The sequence below is a fragment of the Cnephaeus nilssonii genome (genome assembly GCF_951640355.1).
Source record: "Cnephaeus nilssonii genome assembly, chromosome: 16".
NCBI classification, from domain to species: Eukaryota; Metazoa; Chordata; class Mammalia; order Chiroptera; family Vespertilionidae; genus Cnephaeus; species Cnephaeus nilssonii.
Genome location: NC_137087.1, coordinates 44,880,587 through 44,898,547, shown reverse-complemented (window position 1 = coordinate 44,898,547; position 17,961 = coordinate 44,880,587). Strand labels below are relative to the sequence as shown.

The following is a 17,961-nucleotide window of genomic DNA, read 5'->3' as shown; positions in this document are numbered from 1 at the left end:
AGACCTAAAGGGAGAGAACTCAGGAGAGGGAAGTTTCAGTCTTTACTCACTAACTTTTCTGACTTGGAGTATCCTCTGGTGACTGACTACTCCTTCATGGAAAAATGTCAGTAATTTATATAAAAAGAAGAGCTAAATATGTTCTTTTCTATTTGTGGAAGTTTCTCCTTCCTTTGCTGTTTTCTTCCTCACACTTTGTATTCTGTCAAAGACATGTGCATCAGCACAGGGAGCCTGAAAAATCTAGAAAATTTTGTGAACCAACATGGAAACTGAATTTCCTATTACCTGCTTCCCACTCCTCTACTCTATACTTCACATTTCTGATTGGTCACTGTGTTTGTACCATTCCTTGAAAAGAGATGGCCTTAAGTTGCTATACTGCTCAGAAGTCAATTTGCATGAAAACCTTTTGTGGTACCTGTGACCTAGATCATCCCATCTCATTGTTGTATCTTCTTGTCATAGCTTTAAGCTTCCCCTGGCTCTTCTTTTTCAATGACACCTTTTCTATCCTATTTGTTCTGATATCCTGAGCAGTATAAAACTAGGCTTTATGACCACAGCTATTCGAGGATTGCATACTGTAAAAAATTATAGCAATTTTATCTGGGATATTGGGTTAGTTTCAGCTTTTAAGTACCAACTCAGCCCTATTTAGTGACTTAGTTTTTAAAAAAATATTGAAATAGGTAATATTGAATTCTAAAATTCTCACTGCAGTATATCCTCTTTCTTTTGATAAATTCTTTTAGGTCAGTGACAGAATTCTCCCTCCTGGTTCTTCAACTTCAGAAAGCTAGTCAGCTCTTTGGGGTTCCCCAATGACCTCCAGGCTAGCTCATCTTTTCTGGCTTTCTGGGTGCTGCTTCTGTTTCTTCCTTTCTGATACTGCCTTTGCATTTCACCACCTTCGTCTTCCTGGCCCATTTCTTTCTTTCATTATTTAAAAAAATATTTTTATTGATTTCAGATAGGAAGGGAGAGGGAGAGAGTGATAGAAACATCAGAGATGAGAGTGAATCATTGATCAGCTAACTCCTGTACACCCCTGCAACCTGGGCATGTGCCCTGACCTGGAATCAAACCATGACCTGGTTCATAGGTCAACACTCAACCACTGAACCACATCGGCTGGGCTTCCTAACCCATTTTGATATTACCCACAGTTATTCTTTTATAACTGACTCTCCATTTTCTTTTGGTGGCACTTGCAATTCTACAGCTGCTTCTTCAAACTTCTGATACACCTAAACCTACATAAGAACTATCATGTTTGCCTGTAAACATCTATAGCCTGTTTTGAGGGAGTTTCCTAAATATGTACTGTGTCTTAGGATAGAGGATTGTTTTATTGGGGTGAAGGAAACAAAAACATTTTCTTTGGAAGACTGCTGAGCAAGGAACTGCCCAGAAAGCCCTCTTCCTTCCCCTCCCAACTCTAGTTTCTAACTTACTGTGACTTAGCTTGGCTTGCTTCTCTGGGCTTTAGTGGGGCTGGTCTCATCTTCAGATGTGACAGGATGGTAGCTTATGTTCTTGGTGGGCCTGGGCCGGTACTGACCATCCCTTCATTCCTTCCTTTTTCTCTATTTCATTCATTCTGATATATGTCTATACAAGGCATCAGGGCTCTTCAAAGGGGAGGAAGATATAATCTCTCTCCTCAAGGGGAACTGAGACATGTGCGCACTATGAAGGTGATCAGAAGTGGCTAAAGACTGAAGTGTAAGGCTCTAGGGAAAGGGCCAAAAGGTTCAGAGGGTGCAGGGATCACAGCTGGATTGGGAGGGAGACTTTATGAAGAGGGAACATTTGAACTTTCTTTTTTTTCTCTTAGTTATTTTTCAATGCATGTGTTTGCTTGTTTGATTTGTAACAATACAGGATGTAATCAGACACTATACTAAGCACTGTATATTTATTTATTTTTTCATTTTATCTTTTAGGGTAATTTTCTGCTACATAATTATTCTTATAGCTAGATGCCCAGTGCACAAATTCGTGCACGATGGGGTCCGGCTGGCCCGACCCCAATCAGGGTGGATCGGGGCCAGGCCTGTTGGGAGGAGGAGATGGCAGGAGGTTGGCTGGCTGGCCTGTGAGCCAGCTGGGGGAAGGGGCTGCAGGCGATTGGCTGGCGGGCCCCACCCCTGATTGGGGTGGGGGGGGAAGGGGGAGCGGCCTATTGGAGGTGGGTCTGGCCATGGGGAGGGGCTGTGGGCAGTGGGCCGGCTGGCCCCTCCCCCGAATGGGGTGGGGGGGCTGGTTGGGGGTCAGCAGCTGGGGGAGGGGCTGTGGGCGGTGGGCCGGCCCCGCCCCTATTGGGGTGGGGGGGCGATCAGGGGTGGGGTTGGCCAGGGGAGGGGCCTCGGGAGGTTGGCCAGTTTGCTGGTCATAGTGGGTGTCATAGCAACCAGTCATTCCAGTCATTATGGCGTTCTGGGCGCTGGCTTTTTATATATATAGATATATTTTAGATACCCAATGTGCACTGCTATATATATCTAGTTTATTTTATAAGGTTTTCCATTATTATTATAAAGTATTTGTGTCGTCTTTAATGGCTTCATAATGGATTTACCATAATTTAGTCACTTTTTCCTAGTGGATATTTGTATCTAGTTATTTTTGTATAGTATTAAGAGTCACCGTTATTGATGCCTAATGCCTACCAAATACTGTGCTACTGTGCAGGATAATTTATACATATCTTCCCATTTCCACACTGCAACCCTGAAAGATAGGTATTATTTCTATTTTCACATGAGGGAACTGAGGCTAAGAAGTTAAGAAACATCTGTAAGATCAGAGATAATAAGTAACAGCTAGGGTTCAACCCAGATTTGTCTGATTCCAAAGCCCGTGTATATGCTTTCTGCTACCTCATGCTGCAGGGAATAGTTTTATCATTTAGGTTTTTCTTCATTTTGGGATTATTTTTTAAGATAGGGTCTCAGTAATAGAATTACTGAGCCAAAGGCTTTGGTCATTTTAAAGTCTTGATATATACAGCTAACTGCTTTTTAAAAGGACTGTATCAAGGTCTACTCCTACCAAGTTCTGTCTTCTCCAGGGGGTGGGTCTCTTTTGGATTTGGCCACTGAGGATGAAGATGTGATCAGCATACTCAGGTTTCTGGTGGATGGTGTGTTGCTGGGGCTGATCAGGAGGGCCACGTTCCCAAGATGATGCTCAGAATTGGCAGCATACTTCCCCAGCCACTTCTGGAGACTAGGAACCTTGTTCTGTGGTTTGCACAATCTAAGAATCCACCACCAGCCTGTTCCCTGGAGGGCACTAGTGAATTCAGGCCTAGGCTGTTCCCATAGATTTTGTAATCAGAGCCCTTGGTGCCTTCCCATCACCCATGCAAAAACATACCTTCTAGGGGGTTTGCATCAGGGAAAAGGAAAACCTCTCTTCCAATCTGGACCATCTAAGAGCGGACATTGGAAGTGCATCTAATTACTACCAAAGTGTCCTGACTACAGATCCAGAAGAGTAAGCTGGAGTCATGGCACTCCAAGAAATTTGTGGTATTTACCTTTACTTTCTGCCCTTTTTCATTCAGGATCTTCTTGTTTTCTTTTCTTTTCCCTATTTTGAGAAAACTGCGTCATACCCTCTTGCCTCCATCATGCACACAAAATCTAAAACACTTTCTCCTTTTATAAGGAAGAGATATCATGTGACCCTAAGGAGGCAGGACCACCCCCACTCCATTACCTACCCCTTAAACCCAAGGAATGTTTCCTGGAAGTTCTTCCATCTAAGGCCCTAACTGACTTGTGTGTTCCCCTTATAGCACTGCAGGGACCTTGAGAGGTCATTGATCCATCTGGCTGCCTCAGGATCCCTCCTTGGCTGCTGTCTGGGGACAGCTCTGTATATTTGAGGTTTCCTTTCTGTTTAGTTAGAGGCTTATTTCCCTGTGTGTGTCATCTGGGATAGGGTGAGGTAGGGGGACCTTGTGCTTAATGGGAGATTTCTAAATGCACTGACTGCTGAGAGGGCTCTGTGAGTGTTGATTAGAGTTAAGCCCAGAGTGGCTGCTAATGTACATTCCTGACTGATAGGGACCAGATAATGTGCTCCAAGCAATATTTTTAACCTGTAGGAGATATGGAAGCTTAAAAGAGTTAAGCTTTTCTGCTACTTTTGGTGACACTAGGTGCTAAATTCCGTGCTGACATGAATAGCATTGAATCCTGGGCATTATCAACAAACAAACAACACACCACCTTTCTACTTTGAAGTCTCTCTTTTTCCATTCTTTCCTTCCCTTGCATCTTTCTTTTTACTCCTTTCTCTAGTTCTACTCTAATTCTGTCTCTGTCCTCCCATACTGTGCCTTGATCTTTCTCCCTCCTCCTACCTCCCCAAAGTAAAATCTTGGTGAGAGATAGGAGAAAGGAAAATCCACAAACATGGGGAAGGTGCTAAGAGAAGCGAGCCCGTCTACTCGCTCATCTCGGTCAAGTCTCAGCTGGGGAATGTGGAACTTCTGATTCCCTGGTATAAAATTGGCTGGGAAGTAAGAGCTGTATTGGGTGGAAGTAAAAGAGGTTGGTTAGGACTGGGAGCCAGGGTCTGTTTGGGTGGTAGGCTACCCAGAAGCCAGAGAGTCACCTCTGCTGATACCCTGTGCTCTGTGTATACAGGACAGAAAGGATTCTCCATTCCCACCCCCCTCACCCCTGCCCAGGGACAGCCACTCCACCCCAATTCCAGGCAATGCCAACGAGAGCATCTTCTCTCCTGTTTTCAGGTATGGTCTTTGGCCTCAGGCCGGCTTGGGCAGTGCTTACACACCATCCAGACTGAAGACCGAGTCTGGTCCATTGCTATCAGCCCATTACTCAGGTAAGGGAGACATTTTTGGATATGTCCCATATAATAATGCTTTTATTTTACAAGATCAAGTTGGGCTAGAAAATCCTCTACCTGAATATTCTAGGTTGCTTGCTTTGCACTGCTCTCCTGGAGATTTTGGAAATTCTCCAGAGACTTGAGGACTGAAGGTTACTTCATATAAGCATTGGGCTGAAATAACCTTCTAGGAACCAATTTCCTAAGCATCTAGCCCAGCAATGTGAAGGAAGAGATACTATGTTAGAATATAACTGAGTCCAGCTGTACAGCCATGTCCCTTCTGGAAGAGGTTGTTACCAAAGCAGAGGCCTCTCAGCACCTCTGGGAGGTGACAGCCCCAGCAAAACTGCTCTCATAACTCAAATCAGTGGTTTGTTCCCCTTGGGAAATGTCTTTTGGAGAATCCCTTAGAGCAGTGGTCAGCAAACTCATTAGTCAACAGAGCCAAATATCAACAGTACAACAATTGAAATTTCTTTTGAGAGCCAAATTTTTTAAACTTAAACTTCTTCTAACGCCACTTCTTCAAAATAGACTCGCCCAGGCTGTGGTATTTTGTGGAAGAGCCACACTCAAGGGGCCAAAGAGCCGCGTGTGGCTCGTGAGCCACAGTTTGCTGACCACGGCCTTAGAGCATTGAGTCATTAGGAGAGGCTTGGGGCCTGTGTGCCATTGGGTCCTCATCCAAAGACGTGTATGTGCAGTAGATGCATTGATCATTGTAGCAGAAGTGCCAGATTTTTTATGGTGGCTTTATCCTACCTTTGGCCTGACTGGTATTTCTCTACCTTTATCTAGGAATGAGTGAGCTTGCATCCTAACTTCTGCTTTCTGTCTAGGCTCTCTTGGATTAACGTAGAGAGCCTCTCTCCTCCTCAGCAGGGTGCATTGATGCCCTCTCCTGCACCTGCTCTGTCACAGTGTTTACTTAGGGTCTTCCCCATTTCCTTTACCCCTCACTCACCATCTAGATGATCAGTAGGAAAGCTATAGGGCTGCCACCCTCCAACACTGGGTTTGAGTCAGTCATTTGTTTTATGAGAGAGTCAGTTCCCCCCTTTGCTCAGCCCCCTTCCCTTTTTCTCTTCACCCAATGGAGCTTGCATCCCTCCGCCTGCCCCCTTCCACAACTCCCTTTCAAATTTTTTTCTTCCTAAAGAATTAGAGCCGATTAGCCACGTCATTAATTCTTCAATTTGACGGCTGATATAGCAGGACCTGAAACACATTGCTGACCCCAGAGAATGGAGACCCCATTCCTTAGCATATTGACGATGGGAGAAGTTAATTAAAATTCCACCGAGCGGAGGTGTCGGCTAACCTATAAACCTGTCGCTGTTCAGAACAAATCATTCTAGCAATCCTAGGAAAGAGGGAAGGAAAGACCAGCAGGGAGAGGCCTAAGTGTGTGGGAGCGGAGGGTGGAAAATGGAGCCATCGAGCTTTGGCCCCTCCTCAGTTTCTTCCTAATGCTGTCCCTTCTTAAGCCAGTTCGCCCGGCTGTGGGGTCTGTGGGCTGGGTATGTGTAAGGACTGAAGGAGGGTGAGACAGCCTGTGGGGGGTGACAGGTGGGCTGGTGACTTTGTCTTGGTCGTTACCTGTGAACTTTGCTGGCTTCAGGAGACTAGGGTGGGGTCCGTGGTAGAGGGACGTTCTTCAGGGCTGGAGATGGTCCACATGTTTCCTGCATATGGGTTTAGGCCAAAGAACACAAACAGGCTCTCCCAAGCATCCCCACACATATTCCTCTACTCTACCTACCTCTTCTGGAATGCGTTAGGCTACCTGTTAACAGAATAGAGCATGGCAACTGTTGAAGATGGTGCCAATAAAAGGTTGAGGACAGCCCTAGCCGGTTTGGCTCAGTGGATAGAGCGTCAGCCTGCGGACTTAAGGGTCCTGGGTTCGATTCTGGTCAAGGCCATGTACCTTGGTTGCAGGCTCCTCCCAAGCCTGGGCCCTAGTCAGGGCACATACAGGAGGCAACCAATCAATGTGTTTCTCTTGCATCGATGTTTTTCTCTGTCTTTCCCTCTCTCTAAAAATCAATGGAAAAATATCCTTGGGTGAGGATTAAAAAAAACACAGGTTGAGGACAGATGTCTGCCTTCACCATTGAGTAGCAGTTTAGATTACCATGAACTGAGTTTGGGTTTTTTTGGCTACAACTTGGAGGAAGGACATAGCTTTCTATTACTAGTACTGCTTATGACTGCTACTACTAGTAGTAGTTAACATTTATTAGTCATTAGCTCTATGCCAGACCCTCTGCTACGTCCTTGATGTTCCTCATCTTTGGTGAAAACCTGGGTCTTACGTTTTCTTCACATTCTCCTTTAGAGTCTTCTTGTCCTCTTAGCGTACTTTCTTGGCTCTGGATGAATCTTTCACTCACTGTTGGCTGGCTGTTCAATTCCTGACCCATGGTTATTTGAGATGACCTTTTCCCTAACTTCACAGATGGTATCTTGGACTCTTTAAAAATAGTTTGCTTTTGGGATTACTCTAAGTGATCAGGGCATATGCTGGTGTTATCTCTGTTCCTTTTTCTCTTACCTGAAAACAAACTGGGGCAAGGGCCTTTTCATCTTATTATTAGAACAATTTCTTTTCTCTGTGTCCACGAATTGGAACCTTATAATAAACTCACCCGTTTATCCCAATCTGGGAGCCTCTGCCTCCCAGCCTCAGGGTCGTTCCGGAAGACTGAAATTCTCCTTTGCCACCAGCCAACAGAGTAGCTTCAAGTAAGTCATTTCCTTCTCTGAGCCTCAGTTTCCTCATCTAATAAATGTAAATACTACTTCCTTTCTAGGCCTTTCTAGAGTGTTGTGAAGATGACCTGAAATGATGAATAAGAAAATACTCTGCAAAGCTGAAAGGGCTATCATACGATGTCAGCCGGAATCTCCTCTCTGGGAAGCACTTGTTCAGTGGCTTTACCTGCTCTCGCGGCTCCACTCTTGCCCAGGGCTTTGGCTGGCCCTCATGGCTCTTTTGCTGTCTTCCTGGGGATTCAGCAGGAACTTTTCTTTCCTCTCCCTTTCCTCCCATAGTGTTCCTGCCCTTGATGGTTGCCTTCCGTTCCCCTCCCTGCCACTTTCCCTATTGAATGTGGTCATCAGTGTCACTAATGTGATGAGCTCCTGAACCCCTCATGAAGAACATGGATGGGGTGGGGGTAAAGCTGTCCTCTAGGGCAGCTACTCCTGGTTTACCTGAAAATTTCTTGCTCCCTCATAGCTCCCTCATAGTTAGAAGGAACCTGGACAGTTAGAAGATCTGGCACATCTCTTTTCTTAATTAATCTTTCTTCTATTTAAAATATTATGTCAGAGCTATTTATCCTATTTATCTGATGCTGGGCTTTGTGCCTTTTTTCCTTATGTGTGTACTTAGATACTTGTAGCATGAAACATGAAATCTCAAGCCCTAGGCTTATTTTGAGGTGCTCACGACTGGAAGAAAGCAGGTATTCTTTCTTGTGTCCAAATATCACCTATCCTTCCTTCCATGACCCTGAGTTCTCGATTCGTAAACAGCAATGGGAGCTGATATTTAACACCAATCATGTGCTTAGAGTGTGTTAGGTACTCACAAAACATAGAAGTAAAACTGGTAGTCTCCACAGCAGGGTGGAAGACAAGGACCTTTTGCTCTAGCCTCTTATCCATCTTCTTGCCTTGATAGCAATAATCCTATTTTTAAGATTCATTACTTATAGGTGAAGCCCTCCTCCTGTAGAGGAGGCCCAGCCTGGAGCTGTGAATGAGTGAAGGAAGAATGGGTTGTGACGGAGTAGAAGTGAGAGGCTGGAGGCATGTCTGGGGTGTAAGGGCATTGTCTGGGTGTATTTGTGGGACTGAGTACATTCAGTCAGCTGGTCTCAGACATACACCCTCCTGAGGTCACAGTGGATTCTGAGCACTTGTCCATGAATAACATGGAAAAGCAGAGTTTTCAAAATGTGAACTATGTTTTGTTGCCATTTAAAATTATTTCCAGCTGAATAAAGTTAGTAAATACTCCAGAGTTAGGAAATGCAGAACTATTAAAGACTTAATTTCATTCCCTTCTACTTTCCATCTTTTCCTTTCTTACTCCCTTTCCTCCTTACTCCCTGTGTATTGACTGAGCACTTGCTGTGAGGCAGCTCCCCCAAAGGTCCTTCCAGTGGTGCGGACAAGATGGGTACATAACTGTAATGGTTGCCAGATGATACTAAGAGCCTAAAACTAGGCTGTCTTTGATTGAGGGGTAAGAGGGGTGCCATTCCTGGCTGAGGGAGAAATAGAAGCTTAGGGAAACTTGATATTGGGCACATGTGGGATGGGGCAGAAGAGGCAGCAGTTGGTGTTCAGGTCTCTAGCCTGTTGCCGTGTCCTGTGGGCTAAGGGAGGACCACAAGACATGCTTTTGCCACTGGCATCTTGGATAGTAGCTGTGGCCCTTGAAGGACTCTGTGGGGACTGGGGAAGATTTTTCTCCTCCTGGAGGCCAGAGTTGAGATGGGGAGGAATGGTGGAAGGCAGTGTGTCATCAAGGTCTGGGCTTACTCAGGTAGCTGTAAATGCTTGCCCCAGTCCAGGAGTATGGATGCTCCTAGAATAGATCTTTAGTTTGCAGGACTCCTTCCAAGCCAGCCATGGGGGGCCCTAGTGATAAAATGGATCTGTAAGCCTACTTGCCCTGGTTGCCTGAGAGGGGAAGAGAGAAGAGCCCCCAGACGCCATATTTATTACCTTTCAAGAAAAAGGAGGTGCTCAACAGAATCCTTTCCCCGTCTCTGAACGACACTTGCTATCTTGCGAGAGTGTGGTCAAGAAGGCTTCCCAGGACACTTGGGTTTTAATTCCTTCTCTCTTGTTTCTGTCATTTGGGAAATATATGAGTGGTATAGGTGTAGAAACTTGACTTAGCTATGTTATTAAATATACAATATAATTTTGTGTTGCTTTGCTCACTGTGGTGGCCTGTTTGTTTTCTGGGGGATTAGTCCAAGTCTGCATGAAATGTACCGATTCAAATTCGTAAAGTGAGTTGCGGCCTCTGGGGGGTTTTGATGGAGCAGCTGCCCCTTCTTGCTTCATTTTTCCCAGAGGTGAGGGAGAGTCTGGAAGGAAAGCAGGCTCTGTGTACTGTTTGGTAAGGGGGTGGGTTTATTGGGAGAGCAGGGTGTTTGTTCCAGTGGCTACACAGTTTACTGTGTGTCGTGTGTGGGGTAGATGCATATTCACTAGCCTGTTGAAATGCACCTTTCTTTAGAGAAAGGTAATTGCATCTGGAGTTTTCCCTGACAGAGAGGTTTGAAAGATTGGAAAAAGACGCAGCCAACTTTCAGTTTGGATTCTTTTGATTCCCAGTGGTTCAGCAACCCTTTGGCCCTGGGCTTCATAACTCAGTGCTTTTAGGAGAAGACAAATCAAAAGTAAAGGTTGTGCCTCTGAGTTTTGCTTTTTCTGGTTGGCAATGGAGAGCTGGGTCTTGAAGAGGATCCCTAACCTTGATAACCTGAAAAATATTCTGATGGTTGACTTTGTTAAGGCTTCACATTGTGGCTGGTTCTCCTGATGGCTTGGCCCCTGGTCAACTCGAAGACCCCTCAATTCTCCCTCCCAGGGCTGGGGCTAGGAGGAAGCTTCCTCTGGGGCCTGTCTAGTGAAAGGAGACCTTCCTAAGGCAAGGAGTGGCTCAGTGTTCCCCTTTTCCAGGCTGTAGAGCACACGGGAGGGAGCTTCCTGATGTGGTGCCCTCGGATGAGAGAGTCAGAGGCACAAAGGCACCATGGAGGGGCCAGGGATTGGCATGGCTGGCAGGGGAGGCATGACACCTGGAGGAAGAAGGATGCTCTGGGTAGTGCTAGGCGGGCTCCTTAGTCCAACCTGAAATGACCAAAAATTGGAAAAGGATCAGTGTGGGGATACAGTTGAACCAGAGTCTGGTCCTTCTGAGTCTCAGGGCAGTGGCCACCACCCTAGAGTTCATTGCCTGTGCTAAGCCAAGCCTCTCCTATGGATGTGTCCATCAGTAGCAAGGACGAAATGCCACAGGGACTGGTGGGTTTCACTTCCTCAAGATTGGATTTCTGCCACTGTCCAGGGCAGGATGGGCACGGGGAGGTTCATGTGCTGAGCTGCTGGCCTGAGACCAGCAACCCAACCAGTCCTGGCTGGCCCAGAACCCATTTGTGGGAGCGACTCCTTCCCAGGCCAGCAAGGTTGGCTCAGTTGTCGAGCTGACTTAAATAAAATGCCACAAATAGAAACAGAGGCTGCTGCAGAAGCCTGAGACAGAGTCCGTGCATGGAGACCCTGCCCCTACTAACAGGGATACATTTCCATCCTGTCTCAGTGTTTCAATTCTTTGGTTCCCCTCTCTTGTCTCTCTCTCCCACCTGCCGCCCATCCCCGGTCTATCTTTCTCCAGATACTTAAGCATTACTATGTGCTAGACTCTGAGGAAACAGCAGTGAACTAGACAGCATAGTGTGATGGAGAGACAGACCAGTCAGTGGGTAACCTGTGTGCTAAGTTCTCAGATGGGGAACAGAGCACATTGGAGGGATCAGAGCCACCTTCTTCCTGCTGCCTGCACCTTCTGGCTCCAGTCCCCGCCTGCACCGCTGTTTCTTTTCCCGATGCGGGAAGAGAGAGAGGAAGGTAATTTTTCTGCCGCAGCTGTGGCTGACTTTTCTGGGCTGTGTGTGCAACGTGCCTGTGTTTTTCCACCTTTGATCACTGTTCTGCCGACAGATAATTTAGCAATCACATCCCAAGGTGGAAGCATGGAGTTAATGTTAAAATTAGTTGTTGTTTTTTTCTCTTTACTCTTTAAACTTCAGTGGGTGATGAGGCAGAGAGGGAGGTGGGAGGGTGAAGGGGAGCTATAAATTCTGTGGCTGGTGTAGCTGTTCTCTGAGCAGCCGGGAAGCCTCTGATGTCTCCACAGCACTTTCATTAACATTTAAATTAAGGGTTTGTTTTCCAGTCTGTTTTATAGGCAGGGACCTTTCATGGCCTGTCACATGCATACATCCCTCCCCCCCCCCCCCCCCCTTCCTAAGCAAGTGTGTAATTGTAGCCACTGCTCTATTCTAACTCCGGGTTGCAGCTGGAGTTCAAAGGGAATTCCTGGAGATGGAGCTCTGGAGGTACAAGGTGTAACGGTCAGGATGTGGGTGTTCCTCCGCAAATGAAGGCGCTGTGCCGGAGCTCTTTCTCCTCTTATTTGACCTGTGCTTTTCTCTGCTCTTTTAAGGGACATACACTTCAATCTGGCTCTGACCCCTCCCACCCTTCCTTCCCTGGGGCCATCAGGCTTGTGGGAAAACCTGCATCCGTGAGCGGTTTCTCCTTACTAGTATATCACAGGTTGGGCCCTGGGACAGATCCTTCTAAGATACAGATCTTTATGCTTATCTTCCTCCTTTTGATTTTTTTTTTTGAGCCTCAAGAATACTTCCTTAGAGAAGCAACAATATAAAAGAGATTACCATCCAAGAAGAATTTATAATATAATAGGATCCTTTGGTCCTAAAAAGTGCATTCTAGAATCCATAGACATGTGGATACACCATAGTTGCCAGCTCTGAGTGGACAGTATTTGAAACAGCATACTGACTTAGGCGAACATTGAGGAAACTGTTTTTCGAGGTCTTGGCATCATAGGAAGCTCTCCTACTCCTCACAGTGAATTTGTTTCTCAGCTTCCTTCCGCGCTAGCATATCTGGCCGCATTTGGGGGTGTTTTGAAAAGATATTCCTGCTCTGGTCTCTCTCCTCCTCCTCAGCATCCTGTTGATCCGTAGATGATGAGAATGTGTACCAAACACTCACAAAGCATCTCATTAACCTCTGAGGGCTTAGTTCACCTGACTTGACTGCTGGTCTTGAGCTAGCTTTCCTCTCTAGACAGTAATGAGAGGGGCACTGGGGCTTTTTTCTCTTTCTGATCAGAGGCTGAGAATTTTCTTTCATAGTTTTTACTTCACTACTTGAGTCACTGCATCTTTCCTTCTTTCACTAATCCACTCAAACAGTTTCTGACTTATCTGCAAGATTGAAGATGGCCGAGTGTCTTGCCCTCCTGTTCCAGGTAACCTAGTCAACAGGTGGACACCCTCCTGCCCTGGAGTCTGGCCCAAGGGGAGTGTGGGAGGAGCCAGGGTGACCCTTGTGCAGGTGCTGCTGGGCTCAGATTGCAGCCTGGTGTCCAGGCCCTGCCTGGTGGTGATTAATCTGGGACACGGGCAGGCAGAGGCCCAGCCAGGGCAGCTTTGGTCCCTCACTGTGAAGACCTTTGGCTCGGAGACTGAACTGATCTCTGTTGCCTGCTTCGGCGTGAGTTTGATCTGTCAAGGCTAAAGAGGAACCTCATGGTGGGGCGGAAACTTCCTAGTCCTGTCTGACTTATGGCACCGATCCGTGCCAGTGGCCCTGTCATGATAATACTCGTATATTTAAGAAGATTTCCCCACCTGTTAGCTGTAACACTCAGATCAGTCAGAAGAGGGATCTTCATGAAATATCTGTGTTTTTAGTTTCTTGAGCCATGGAGCTTACTCTTAGAAGTAGACTGGGAGTTGAGGTGGGTCTGAGTGAAAAAGATAATGATGAGGGTGTAGCTGGATCAGTAGCATTAATATATGTTTGTGTATTGGGGGTCATGTCAGAGGTAGAAAGATCACCCCATCCTCTTGCAATTCGGTGGGTCTCGGGCAATTTGGGGCAGATTTCAATATTTTATTTATTTAAAAATATATATATTTTATTGATTTTTTACAGAGAGGAAGGGAGAGGGATAGAGAGTTAGAAACATCGATGAGAGAGAAACATCGATCAGCTGCCTCCTGCACACTCCGTACTGGGGATGTGCCCACAACCAAGCTACATGCCCTTGACCGGAATCAAACCTGGGACCCTTGAGTCCGCAGGCCGACGCTCTATCCACTGAGCCAAACCGGTTTCAGCTCAATATTTTATTTTTGAGTCAAGTTTTAAAATTCCTTGTTTTCCTTTCAAGCCAAATTTTTTGAAAATGTGCTTCCCCCTTTTCATCTACCAGAGTTATTGTCTCTAGGATCTCCGGATGGCAGTCCATAGTGTCAGCTATCATTCTTTTGTTCTCCAAGTTCAGGACAATCATTCATAGCTCTGCTTGGTCATGGGCTTAAGACCCAAGAACAAGAATTCTGATGCCCATGACCATTTCCCTATATCAGTGAGTCTCAGTTTCTCTATTATAGTAATTCCATTTGAGGGGTTAGGAACCCAAGAGCTGGAACATTTTCCTCACATCATCAAGGAGAATAGACACCGATGTATACCACCAATAATAAGATATGTTGACACCATTGATATGGAAAACTGTAAAGATGCTATGAATCATAAAGGTCTGTGTTGATTCTGAATTCTGCTGTGCTGACTAGTTTCCACGTATGGTGACCATAAAGGATATATTTATGCCTCAGCAAGCTAACAAATGTATGTGTTTTTTTCTTCAGACCAGTACTAAAAGATTTCTGGCTTTGTGGATTGTACAGCTGCTAATCCTTGTGCCTCTCTAGCAGTTTCTTAAACAGGACTCTAGAAGTTTCAGATTGTGAACTTTTGGGAGGGTTGTTATTTGCCATCTTTTGTAAGAGTTATGTGCCTGTGTGCTACAGATGAAACCCCTGTGCCTCTGGGGTGCCCTATTTAGCTGACCACCCAAGATCCTTACCCCTTTTCCCAACTGGTTCTTGCTCCATACTGGCCATGGCATTTTCATAGGGGGCAGTTTGTAACATGGTCTGTCAGACAGGCTTGGTTTAGGCAGAAGTTGCTGGCAAGGGAGGATGAGTGGAGGGAGGAGGGAGGAGAGTACGCGCATACAGAAGCCATGGTAATTGCAAAGTGAATATTAGTCCAAGAGCTGCTGGCCCAGGAAATTGCTTTCTGCAGAAGCTTTCCTTTTTCATAGTTTGCAATGCAAATTTAAAACATGGATAGGGAACAAAAAAGTATAGGAGGGGCAGGTGGAGTGCCAGTTGGGATGTGATAACATCCAAAATCTTCCCAAGGGCCTTAATTTGCAAATGGGAATTTCAAGTAATGAGAGAGAACCTTTTAGGAGATTAAAATAATTATAAATCATATTTTTCTGTGAACACACACACATACACACACACACATACTTTTTCCATGTTCTTGTGTTCAGACTTGTCTCTGGCCCTGCTCAGCTTGCCTTGCTGTCTCCTTCTCTGCTCCTTCCTACAGTAAAGTCATAATCCAGCTTCTGAAACAATGGCCATGGTGGTCATAGTGTAGTATTTTGATTTTCACAGCAGGCTGGAAGTAGCAGCTCCATCTAAGGTCGGTACACTTTAGAAAATGTGCACACTGGCCCTGGGGGCTGGAGCCCTGTGTACATTCTGAGGAGCATGCATCTTGAGGCAGGAACTTACCTGCTTTTATAGAAGGCATTAAAACCAAGGCTCTTCGTCTTATGCTTTCTCTGATCCTCTTAACACTGTGGTTAGGCTTGATGAAGCAGAATGTGGGGCCAGCAGGCCTTTTTCCTTTCTCTATTTCCCATGCTTCATCTGCCCCATCTAGAGAGGTGTGGCTTTCTGCTTTCAGACTGGAGACACTTAAGTCTGTGTTGCTTGGTGGTGCTGGAGGTGGGGATAGGTAGGGGATGGCCACCACTTTCATTGTGCTGGCATAGTAAGTGGTCAGTTGAGAAGCTTCAGATCAGCTTCTTTCTAGGAACTGAAGCGAAGTAGACAGGAAGACACAAAGGCTAGAATAGAAGGAAGAGCTTTTCAAATATAAATGTGCCTCAGTAGAGAGGCCCTGTGTAGCTGTGGGGGCTGTATCTCCTCCTTTATGTGTGGCTCTGTTGCACATGTGACATGCACTGGCTGAATAGATAGGGAAGGAGAGGCTGAGATGTGTGGGCTAAACTGAAACGAACCCCTTTCTGCCTGTGACCATCATTGATTGGGGACTTTTGAAAGAGAGATTATCTCGAGTCTTGCCCTGGGTCAGTCCTGTGGTGCTTAGTCAAAACTCTGGCATTTCAGGAGCATAGTCTCCCTATAGGATCTTGTCCAGATGTAATCAGCCATCACTTAGCATATGCTCCTCACTCTGAACTTACTGCACCATGGCCTGCAGGGGCTACAGAGAGGGTATGGCTTAGAGCACATGACCCACTGTCTCTCTTTCTCCTGAGGATTTTACTCTTACAAGATGTTTCTCTTTCTCCAGTTATTTTCTGCCTTGTTGCAGCTATAGCGTTATCTGTCCTGGCCAGCCTGTGCCTCTTCCTCCTGGGCCTGAATGGGAGGAGACCAAGTGAGTGATTGGAGTCCTACAGTAAATGATCCAAGAGAAGGATCAGCTGGGCATGAGGGTGAGATTTGTAACATTTAGCAAAGAGGGGCACATGGGTTACTGTGTTTGAAGCACTCTACCTTTCTGACCAGTTTGAATCTCACTAGTATCCAAGGCGAGCTGTGGTTGAGAATAAAAACAAATAATTAGCCCGGCTGGTGTGGCTCAATGGTTGAGTGTCGACTTATGAACCAGGAGGTCACGGTTTGATTCCAGGTCAGGGCACATGCCCAGGTTTTGGGCTCCATCCCTGTTAGGGGGCGTGCAGGAGGCAGCCAATCAATGATTCTCATCATTGATGTTTCTATCTTTCTCTCCTTCTCCCTTCCTCTCTGAAATCAATAAAAAATATATTTTAAAAATTAATACAAAAAGATAAATTGTTCAGAGGATTCTTCAACTTGTTAGAGGTCTGTGGCCAGGAAGAAGGAGAGGAAAAGTTAGGGTTATAAAATTATATTAGTTTGGCAGTGAGAATCAAAATAAAAAAGTGAAAACCTTTTAACACATAAATTCCATTTCTAGGAATGTATCCTAGGCAATAACCAGACCAGTATGCAAGATGTATGTATTAAGAATTATATTAACAACACATATATATATACATTAATAGGGGTCTGGTTAAATATTTTATGGAACATTCACTCAATAGAATACTACATATTCATTAAAAGGAGAATCTAGATATATAGTCATTGGTCCCAAAAGATGTCATAACATATTGTTAAATGAAAAAGGGTCACAAAGCAGTACGATGGTTACTTCACTACCTCATGTAGTGGGTTTGTGCTGACATTTATTTTCTTTTTACTTGTTTGTATTTAAATATTTTATATTGAACCCATTTTTATAATTAGAAAAAAACGTAAGTTACAGTATTTTAGTATCAGGCATCTGTATACAAAATCCTTCCTTTACTTATTTTTTACAATTATTAAATTAAATATGGACCTCTATTTACTTTTTTATTTTAAACAGTGTTATTGAAGTATAATTTACATACCATAAAATTCACTCATTTTAAGTATACAATCTAAGTACACAGTTCCATGATTTTTTAGCAAATTTACAGAGCTGTGCACCCATCACCACAATTCACTTTAGCATATTTTTATCACCCTGAAAAGATACTTCCTTACATTCACTTTTGCAGCATTAAATATGGTTTAATGCTCAGGACCTTTTGTGGGGAAAGAAATAAGTTAAAATATTGGAATTTGTTTAAAAAGGCAATGTAAACTCAGAAATGTTTTTCTATGTGGAATGCATATTCCTGAGTGCCTGCCTTACAGATGTATCAAGAATGCTGTAATGTGCAAGGTCATATGGGGAGTATGAAGTACAAGAGGCAGTTTTCACCATCCAGGGGCTTATAGTCCAATAACTCTGCACATCCTCAGATTTATTCCAGTATATGTGCAGTGTGAGAGCCATCAATCCTCAGGATTATTAACAAGAAATCAGAGGAAAGCAGTGGCCTTTTTTTGTTAACTCAGGAGCTTCTTGGGTGACATGGAATTTGAAGTGGGACTTCAAGGATGGCTTTCCTTAAACTGCTGAAGGGAAGTTGAGGCAAGGGGACAGGTATGAACAAAGATATAAGGGATGGGAAGTTCAATGTATGTTTGGGGGTTCAGAATGAACAACTTTGGCTGCCTGGGATAGAGGGTTTGTGTAAAGATGTGGTGAGTGAGGCTGGAGTGGAGG

General features: G+C 45.0%; 1 protein-coding gene across 2 annotated transcripts in view; it reads left to right on the top strand.

The window, feature by feature from the left end:
• FBXW4 (F-box and WD repeat domain containing 4) overlaps positions 1–17,961 on the top strand; it is an 80,838-nt gene that overhangs the window by 21,205 nt on the left and 41,672 nt on the right. For both annotated transcript variants that reach the window (XM_079793767.1, XM_079793768.1), the window contains exon 5: positions 4,772–4,866. In XM_079793767.1, the coding sequence (XP_079649893.1) occupies positions 4,772–4,866 (95 nt within the window). The remainder of the gene's footprint in view (positions 1–4,771; positions 4,867–17,961) is intronic.